This window comes from Syngnathoides biaculeatus, chromosome 13 (genome assembly GCF_019802595.1).
Source record: "Syngnathoides biaculeatus isolate LvHL_M chromosome 13, ASM1980259v1, whole genome shotgun sequence".
NCBI classification, from domain to species: Eukaryota; Metazoa; Chordata; class Actinopteri; order Syngnathiformes; family Syngnathidae; genus Syngnathoides; species Syngnathoides biaculeatus.
The window spans coordinates 11585813-11596299 of NC_084652.1; the positions used below are offsets into that span (position 1 = coordinate 11585813).

Below are 10487 nucleotides of genomic sequence, written 5' to 3' on the forward strand. Positions count from 1 at the left end.
CCAGAAGCGATGTTGGAGACGCATCCAATAGGAGGCACAATAGCAAATTGCAAGACTGTTTGTGACAATATTTTAAGAGAGAAATTTGGAAATGGTTATCACGTCTGCCTCACAGTTTTGAGGTCTGGGGTTCAAAACCCAGCCTCAAATAAGTGGAATTTGCAACTTGTCCCCATGCCTGCGTGGGTTTTTTCCGGGTACTCCTGTTTCCTCCCAGATCTCATAAGCATTCAGGGTAGGTATATTGAGGACTGTAAATTGTCCGTAGGTGCGAAGGTGAGTGCAAATGGTTGTTTGATTATGTGCCCTGTGATTGGCTGGCGACCAGTCCAGCATGTACCAGGCCTCTTGCCCCAAAATAGATGGGATAAGGTTCTGCATGCCCACAACCCTAGTGAGGATAAGCGGAACGGAAGATGAAGACGGATTAAATTTTGCAATGTCCATGTTGCATGTTTCCATTTTTCATCTCACCTCTTCTGTTGGGTTTCTCTTGGAAAACAAACCTTGCTACTGCGTATAAGATTTTTGTCTGTGTGTCTGGAATTTCAAGTGTTTGACATTTTTGGTTCAGATGTGTTCATTTTGTAAGAAAGTGTTGAGGAAGCGCTTTATGAAAACAACAAGGGTATGAAGAAAGGGCCAGCTTGTCTTTTTGTTTCTTTACAGTCTAATACATTTATAGATATGTCAAGTCAAACTCAAGCTGAGTTTCCGCAATGTCCCTATTCTGAAAACTTGAATTTAAGCACATTTCACTCATTGTTTGATTGAAGATGTGAGTACTACATGTGGCGTCTGTGTGTGTAAAAGAGTGCTCCATATAATGCATGCACACTCACTCTGTTGGTCTCCCCATAAACTCCAATTACCTGTAATGAAAGAGAACACTGTTGGAGCCATTTAGAAATTCCAAAGTTATCCCGACAAAAGCAGCCATCCTTGCTTTCTCTGGCAAAGAATGAGCAATGGCACTGGAAATATTCCCGCCAGCTGCAGACTGTCGGCTCAGCAGATTAAACAGACTGAGACGACGGTGGAAGTAGAGCAGGACCTTGCCTCCGGACACCTGATCTTGCTATTGATCCCTTACGCTGCGGTGATGCTGACTGTTTGCACTTCACCACACAACAACCCACGTGCGGTTGTACATAATGTCCACCAAAGCAATCTAATCACATCTGCAGCCAAGCCCATAATTCTCTTGTTTAACAGTGAGAAATGGCACAAATAATGAACAGTCACTTACAGCACTGTGTGCTTGGAACCTGGAGTGGTCGTTCCTGTTCTTCTTGGAATGAGTACTGAGACAAATGATAAGTAAAACAATTATAGCCCCGACTAATCATGTTGCCATGCTTTCGGAACACAAACGTGTGAGATTGTTGGTATGGTAAACTAGGTAAATTCTTACATCTTGGTCCCTCATTGCATTAAGTTGCTCAAGTTTTTTAGCCCAGTACCTGGCCTCCTCCTCTGGGATGTCTAAAAGACAAAAACACATTCAGGTGAGAAAAGTGAGTTGGAGCTTCCACTACCTCATCAAACCTAAAAATAGCAGCGTTGGTCTTTTTTTTTTTTGTCTTATGTGGTCAAGCTGCAACAAGCCATTTGCTTCAACAGAATAAAGGAACGATGGAATTTTACAAGCCCAGTAGAACCTATAAACTGGGCATCTCTGTAAAAGAAGGAATCAGATGTTCAATATCGACTGGAGGAAGGGGAAACAGTAGGAAAATAACACCTAATCAATGCTAAAAGGAACACAGTGTGCTCGACGGGAGGGAAGGGACACATATGCCCCCTGACACTGATCGACACAGTCTCGCATCTGACAGTGAAAAGTAGGTCATGATGATAACTCGTTGCAAGCATGATAACACTTTGTGATTCACAGTATCGTTATTTATATGTTCAGCTATGATCTGAGTCACTACAGTTGCAGTCATATAGTCCCCACATCTCGCATCTAATGGAAGTTCCTCCAGGCCAATTACAGTGCATACAATGGTAGACGTAATGCACTTACCAAGTGGAAGCTCAAACCGCGTGTCGAGCAGGACCAGGTGGAGGGTGGGATCTTTGGTGCCGCAGATCTCGTTGTCAGTCATGATGACCTGAGAGTCCAATGTGAGCCACTCACCTGGGCCCTCCTTTGTGGAGAAAGAGAAGGCGCTGAATAATGAATACCAAAAAAAACAACCAAAGCAAAGCATACACAATAAGGTAAACAGTGATCATCAACAATATTGTTGGAGTGAGGTAGTTGGCGGCCAACCTCATTTGACTGCCTGATGCTGTGAAGGGGAATCCACACGGTGCCGACCATAGTATCCCAGATTAACCCTTTGTTCCACACTTCTACAGTTAGGCCAAGGTCTAAGCGGTTGATTTCACTGCAGTGGGAGAGAAGCAGGGAGTGATGAGGGCAATTACTTCAAATGATGGTACCTTGATTCAGAGAAACAAAAAAAATGGCGAAGTGGGTGCAAACCTAAATCTAATTGTGAAATATGGCATTCATAAGTGGCGGGAGAGACGAAAAAGAAGGTGATAAATGAAGGCAGGAAGGACCACGATGTAGTCAGTGGAGAAGGCGATGCTATCTCACGCTTGGAGGAAGATAGGTGGCACTTTAATTAAGACATAGGGCCAGTGTCCATCGAGGGGAGGGGGTCACTTCAAGTCAGTTTGAAGGACAGTCGAGTGCATCTCTGCTATCCAAACATTACATAAAAGAACTTTGATGATACAAAGCCAAGCACAAAGCTCAACGCCTCCGAGCAGCCAGTAATACTAATGCACAGGACTCGGCGGGCAGGCCGTTTGCTGCAGCCCACGTATTACAGTAAATGGTTCTCACCATCCATCACACATGTGCTGTGATGTCAACGCTACACTGAACCACGTTTTGCAATATTTTACTGATTTAAATTATTCTGATTGTTGTTGAGGTACAACCACAAATTTAATTTAAAAGGATGTCAAAAATGTGCGGAAAGAACCTGGAGGACGGGGAGCGGGATGAGGATGAGGTTGCAGAGCAGATGAAGATCAAGAAGCTGTGTCTAGAAGAAGTAACTTTGGGAAAGGGAAGAAGTATTGGGTGAGAGGCAAGATTGAGAACAAAGATGAGGGAAGGAAAGTGGCAAGGGAAACAATAAGGCGGTGAAGTATGTGGAGGGGAAAAGATTTATCTTCCACCCACAAATGAATGACACCTGGGATGGAGGAGTTAAAAGGATGAGAAAAGGAAAGATGGAAGTCAGAGAGGGAAAAAAAAACAACTGAAGGAGACTGACATTAGCTGAAAAAAAATGAGAAAACAGGAAGTCTTGAAGTGAAAACGAACTCACAACATGAAGTCTTGCTCCCAGCTGGGCAGGTTGCCCCTGACAGCGATGGTTGTGCTCTTCACATTTTGTACCTTAAGAGTCACATAGGTGTTGAACTTCTCTGTCAGAAAGAAAACATTGTAACATTATGACCGAATAGACACACAGCAGATTGTAGCAGTTCTGCCATATTGCGCAGCAGCCAATCCCTCTGCAGGTGCTCGACCTGATGACTTACCTTGGGGTCCATCCAGCTTGGCTTTCTTCACTGTGGAAACACACAGAGGGACACGATCATAAAAAGCAATGCCATATGTTTTCATTTGGGAAAAAAACATGCAACTTCTCTTATTAGCAACATACAGTGAAGAAAACAAGTATTTGAACACCCTGCTATATTACGAGTTCTCCCACTTAGAAATCATGGAGGGGTCTGAAATTTTCATCGTAGGTGCATGTCCACTGTGAGAAAGATAATCAACCAGAAATCACAATATATGATTTTTTTAAACTATTTATTTGTGTGCAATATAGCAGGGTGTTAAAATACTTATTTTCTTCACTGCAAGTGGTCACCTTTGTGGGATTTTCTAAATAAAAATGAGGAAAAAGACAAAAATGAGGAATGAGCACTTCAAGCACCTCTCAAATTCTTCAGCAATACATTCAGGAAAATGTAGTGATTACTAAAGTACACAACTTATTCTACTGCCCACACTCATGAATAACATTTCATTCAAGCGGATGTTTTAAGACAAGTGACGGCGATTGAAATGCCACGGTAATTTTGATGTGTCAACTTGGAGTTTGGAGCCCATACAAGCTTATGTTGGACCTTTTTTACTAAAACACGTCAACCAATCAAAGAAAGGGGTTCCTTGAGTAACAGTAATATAATTCTACTCTGATTTGAAGGCAAATACTATCCAAAATTTCTATCGGTGATATGATTTTATAATTCCCCACACAAGAAACTTAGTTTCTCCAGAAAACATCATTTGATTTTGAAATGACTCGCTGACTTGTACTCAGGTTGAGGTAGCCAGTCCAAACAGTACTTGTCACATTGCTAATGTTATGGAATTTACATAAAAAACACAGGATGCAAGAGCGTTACCAACTACTCCAAGTTCTTATTTAGGACAGTTTGGTATTTCTTTGGCTAAACTGTTTTGGGGAAGCCAAAAACAAAACTACAACTAGGCAGATAGAGTTCAAGTGTGTGCATGAGTGTGCGTGTGCCGTGTGTGTGTGAATAGTCATCCACACATTGGTAGTGAAGTGGGGGAAAAAAAAAAAAAGTCAGAAACCATTTGCACCTTGTCAATGTGACACGGGAAAAGAAAAAATACCATGCAGTTTGTAGTAGATTACCTCCAGCATTGTGTATTGAAAGGAAGCCATGTAGCAGTGTTTTACCAAACACACAGAGGCGGCGGGATATGTACCATCAAATATTATGATGAAACATATATTCGTCAAACATGTTGGGAGACTTTTACTTTTCTAGTAGCGGCCCTGGCTGCAGCTCCGTTTTGCCAGCTTTGTACCAAGCACATGCATACATTTTTAATGCTCCACTATTTTTATGCTGCTTTCCACCGCACTCGTGCTGCAAGCTTTCCGCACCACTTTCATCATCATGCACGTAAATGCACGCGTACAGACGACATTCAAGGCGAGTGTGATGAACTAAAACCTTTACTTCTAGGGATACGTGCTGTGAACAACAATATTACCTTCTCTCATGGAGCCCTGCCATATCACTACCTGTCACCATAGCAACCACAGCCCCCCAAAAATTAAATGTTTATGTAAAATCGTCCTGAGTCAGCAAGGTTCTTTTTGTGTTGTGTGCAATGCTGTGACGTCAGTAAGATGACATAATTTTTTTTTGTTTCTGTAAAGGTTAGTATACCAACATGTAACAGCTCTTTAGCTGAAATTACATTTTTTTAAACAAAAGACAATTTAAGTATTATTATTAATTAATTTTCAAATGTACTATTTTATTTAAAAAATTGAATAGTGAAGCACATAATTTTTTGAAGATGTGGATTATAGCTATAGCATTCCTCCTCTTCTTTTTTTTTTAAAAACATGCATGAATCATTTGTGATTTCTCAAAGAAACCCAGTGAGTGGGTGCAAATTTGGGTCCCAAAAAAAAAGGCTAATTCTCAGATTCCTACGGAAGCATATTGCTGTCACACACCAAAAAAAAAAAAAAAATCCTGCTTTTTGGGCAATTTTTTTAGTACTAGTACTAGTATTTTTTTTCTCATTCCTCATTCTTGTTCCACATGGTAAAATCACAAGCGCTCAAACTGTATATTGTTAGCCAAATGGCATCGCAGCTGAGCGCAGTACAACATTTTGAGAAAACAAGAAGAAGAAAAAAAAACTATTTTGTGAAAGTAAGCTTTATTTATTTTTTTAAATTTACTTATTTAAGTTTGATTTGGGAAAGTTAAAATGATAATTATGCTATTAAGCTAAAAATATTTGTAGGTTTCTCATGTTTATGAATGGTGTTGTAATAAATTTTCTAAGCACTATTTAAATACATGTAAACACTTGCACACCCATACATGCCTAACATATAAATTGTAAGTCTTCTTAGGCTCCCTCCTGACAGTTTTATTAAAGGGCTGTTCATCAAGTACTGCGGCGGCTTTGTACATACCCCTAAAAGCAGCACGGCTCGGCTCCATTATATGCCACCACGGCGCCAAAAATCAGCCACACCGGCTGAGGCCCTGCGTTTGACGGTCACGGCTTCTGCAAAGGCTGCGTGTCGGGCTTTGCGGACAGGGGCGGCTCTGAAGAACCCAGCCGAGAATGCCTCACTCAGCCGCGTGCGCGGACAAAGCGCCCCGGCTCGACTGTATTGCTCAGTACTGCGGCTTCTGTGATCAACCCCCTAAAGCAGCACGGCTTGGTTCCGTCATAAGCCACCCCGGCCGGCTGCGATGAGCCGCGATGGCTTATTTCCGCCGCGGAACTGGATCGGACAGGGATGCGGTTTGGCCGTGATCGCATATCATCTGAATATGGCTCGAAACAATAGTGTAATATTGACCCGAGGCCTCGAAACAGTGTAATATTGCCCCGGTAACATCACTCGGTTGTGTGGTCTTCTCCTTTTCGAAAAGAGCTTCCGTGTCAGAAGGGGCCTGTTTGTCTCCCATAGTTAGGGTGCACCGCGTGATTTCATTGGCGAATGTCCAGGTGACGTCACAGATGGAGGACGCAGCCAATATGGCGATCACTTGGATATCGTAGAATGACACTTCTGCAACTTTGCACATAGATGACGCGCTCTCCGCTCACATTTATTTTTTTCGTATAGACATTGAAGTGAATAATGTTATATGTATTTTTCATTACAATATCTATTTTAGAATGTTTATAGGGATGCCACTTGAGGCCCAGTAGCTCAGTGGTTAGAGCACTGGTTTGGTAAACCAGGGGTTGTGGGTTTGTATCCCACTGAGGCCTCCACTCCCTGAGAAGGGTTGCGTCAGGAAGGGCATCCAGCGTAAAAATTGTGCCAAACATATATGTGCGTTCATCTGAGATGACATGCTGTGGCGACCCCGAAAGGGACAAGCCGAAAGTAACCTCCTTATAGGGATGACACTTGGGCTTTAATTTCATGAAAAGACGCCACTGCATGACATTATCTTAATGCAAACACATTTCTGTTCACCACTACTATATAGTAGTTAGATTCTCATTACATTGGTACGGCACATATGTTAAATGTTGGATTTAAAACATTTTTCTTGAGAGGTTCATCCATCCATTTTTTATACCACTTTTCCTCATCACTGTGACTTTGAACCTATCCTGGCTAACTGTGGAGGGGGAGGCACACCCTGAAGTGGTATTCACATTACATTATATTCCATACTGTTTTGAAATGAGAACAACTCGGAAGTCAACAAACATCACAACATGGATTGCTTTTGACTTTCAAGTTCTACTCTGTTGGTTATCAGAAAGTAAAGTAAAAATATATCACTGCATAAAGAGGACGGTCAATACAAACTGAAATTGGATTTTCAAACGTGAAAGGCTAAAACTCAGCTACTGCTCACGATGACAAATCTCTGACAGGGTTGGTTTGTCACATGAAATGTCTTCAAGATCCCATCTGCAGTATTTTGTCACACGTGTGCAAGCAGAGAACACAACAGCCAACTCATACAAAGGACTGCACTGAAACCACAGTCAAAGCTGTGACCACGTAGCAGATATAAAAAGTCCACACACCCCTGCTCAAATGACGACAACTCATCACCAACGAACACCATTCTAACATTGAGGCGTGGGGATGGCAGCATAATGCACATTGTATTTTATGGGCGTCTCATTTTTTTACATCATCTTAGAAAATCTTCTTTAAAGCCCAAGTGTCATGCCTATAAACATTCTAAAATAGATATTGTAATGAAAAATACATATAACATTTTTCAATTCAATGAAAAAATAAATATGAGCGGAGAGCGGGTCATCCATGCGCAACGTTGCGGAAGTCTCATTCCACATTCAAGTGGTCGCCATATTGGCTGCATCCTCTGTCAGTGACATCACGCTGGGACATTCGCCATTGAAAACACGCTGTGCCACCTACTATGGGAGACGAATACGCCGCTTCTGACATGGAAGCTCTTTTCGAAGAAGAGAATATCTCACAACCGAGTGAAGGGGCAATATTACCCTATTGTTTTGAGTGATATTTAGACAATATGCAGATCACGGCCAAACGACGTCCCCGCTTGATCCACCTCTGCATGGGCGATGAACAACGGCGCCAGCGGCCGCAAGCAACGACAACGGCATGGCCTAACTGCCTCCACACTTGATCCCCCTCCGCGGTGGTGATGAAAAAAATTCCGCTCGCGAGGGAGGACGACGCGGCGCGGCCAAACCGCCTCCCCGTCCGAGCCACCTCCGCGGCGGAGATGAGCCACCACGGCCCGGTGCCGCGACGAGCCACCCCGACCGAAGCAGTGTTGACAAGGCTGGCGGCAATCCACAAGGCTGGCTCAACCTTGTCGACAAGGCCGGTGGCGATCCACGAGGCCGGTTCGGGCTCTGTCCCACCACTTAGTTAGAGATTATGACCCCCCCCCCAACTATTGTTTGTTTGTTTGTTTTTTTTGGTTTGTTTTTTTTTTGTAGCTGAAGACACACCTACTGGCCATTTGGAACCCACTAAGCTCTCATCCTTTGCACCTGTGCAATCTATTTTTCACGACGAACCGGGTCTTTTGGAAAAGTATGAAGAGCGAATCCATTCTCCTGAGTGTTCGAGCAATATCCAGCAATACAACGAGCCGGCATTTTGGCTAACACGAAGGAACAACGAGCTACCTTCCAGCAGGTAAATCTAGTATAAACAGACTAGACCGCTTGAGTGCGCTACTGCCCTGTACGTCACTTCCCGCTTCTTCTCAAAAACAAATCCCTCGAGAGGATTTTCATGGTGGGAGTTACAAAAAGCCATATATGTCAAATTCATGGTCAAAATCTGGATGGATCCATACCGGCTGCCGTTTTATCATTAATAACATACTACAAATCACACATTTCATGACAGTGGACCCTTAAGAAATGGAGGCCCCAAGCATGTATTTGCATGGGGCCCCATTTTTATTTGCAGGGCTTTCACTCATTCAATACCTGACGCAGCAAACTTTGACATCTGAGAATTGAGCAGGGTGCCAAGTCGACAGACACAAACTATGGACTGGTGAGGAATGTAAAATAGGGAGTCGCAGGTTTCGGATCAGAGAACAAACTCAATAAAACGTAAAAATATATTGAGTTAATGTAGATTAGTGATGGATTTATTGGCACATGTGATAGTCATGCCTGAGAACTAGTGACTGATTAGAGCCTCAATCAGAAGCGCTTTACAAAATAAGGAGAGGCCTAAAAACAAGTGGGTGTTTTCAACCATAATCCATCTCTCCGACTGCTTTCTGATTTGTCGACAGATACGGCAAAGAAACGTGGCCTCTTGAAGAAGTGCAAGTACTGTGGAGGCCAGAAATAGCTCCAGTCAGGTAAGCATGAATGATATAAGAGGAACAGAAGCGAGGCTCTCTGCCAAGTCTCGTAGTCTCCAGCTCTGACAGGAGCCGCAGCCGGCCTTTATGAATGGATAAGTCGGAGGGCTTTAACGACACCCGTGACTGACTCAGTGCAGGCACAGTCAGTGGGCGGTCCTGGTAGAATGAGATGAGGTGGGCTGGCATCAACAATGACGCATAAGAGGTGACTTTGAAGCCCCTTTGCCTCCCCTTGCCCACCATTACATTTACGACACGGGCCGTGAGCTCTGACACACGACAGTCATTACTCACATTTAGAGTGGGGAGACGTGCATGTCGGCTGACAATGAATAGGAAACATTTCTGGTGATTCATCAATCCGTCTATTCATCTATTTTCCATCCGGCCTATTCTAGCTGGCATCGGCTGAACGGCAGACCACACATTGGACTGTTCGACAGTCAATCACGTGGCATATATGGAGAAAGACAACCGTTCATAGTCAAATAGCCAACAAGTCGTAAGTTAGGACACTTTTTAAGATGGCTCCTCATGTACAGTATTTAGATCAAATAGTGAGGTAAAGAAACAGTTTGTACCTCATAATTTAATGGTTCAATTCAATTACAGTAATTGTGCTGCTCCTTTTGCTGTGCCCATCCAGGCCAGTATAATACTGTTATCTCATTTAAAGAAATTTTTAAAAATCACAACTACTCTCTGTCACGCAGTCCAGTGCAATAATAGATTTTTTTTCTGCTAACGATAAAGAATATATGCCAGGAAGTGTTGAGATATAGTTAGTCTACAAATGTTCAAAATCTAGTAAAAAAGAAAAAGAACATGAAAGTGAAATATTTCAAATAGCTCCAAAGTCCTAACATACAGGTTGACAAAAATTGATTTCAAAAGTACACAACGTATCCCACTGACCTTCTGAAGGAAAATGTTACATTTGTGCTATTTTAGTTTTTAGATACAGTGACGCTGTATGAAATGCCACACAAATTTTGACACGTTGAATGCTAGCAATTCTGGACCGTCATCTTATTTTTGGATACTTTTAAATGAAACTTGTCAGACAATCG

General features: G+C 42.7%; 1 protein-coding gene across 1 annotated transcript in view; it reads right to left on the bottom strand.

The window, feature by feature from the left end:
* Window positions 1-10487, bottom strand: part of LOC133510437 (protein unc-13 homolog A-like) — a 37206-nt gene that overhangs the window by 24580 nt on the left and 2139 nt on the right. Inside the window, exons 2-8 of the mRNA XM_061838327.1 lie at window positions 3574-3603; window positions 3357-3456; window positions 2279-2396; window positions 2030-2153; window positions 1415-1485; window positions 1250-1304; window positions 843-872 (exon numbers count right to left, since the gene is read on the bottom strand). Coding sequence (XP_061694311.1) covers window positions 843-872; window positions 1250-1304; window positions 1415-1485; window positions 2030-2153; window positions 2279-2396; window positions 3357-3456; window positions 3574-3603 — 528 coding nt within the window. The remainder of the gene's footprint in view (window positions 1-842; window positions 873-1249; window positions 1305-1414; window positions 1486-2029; window positions 2154-2278; window positions 2397-3356; window positions 3457-3573; window positions 3604-10487) is intronic.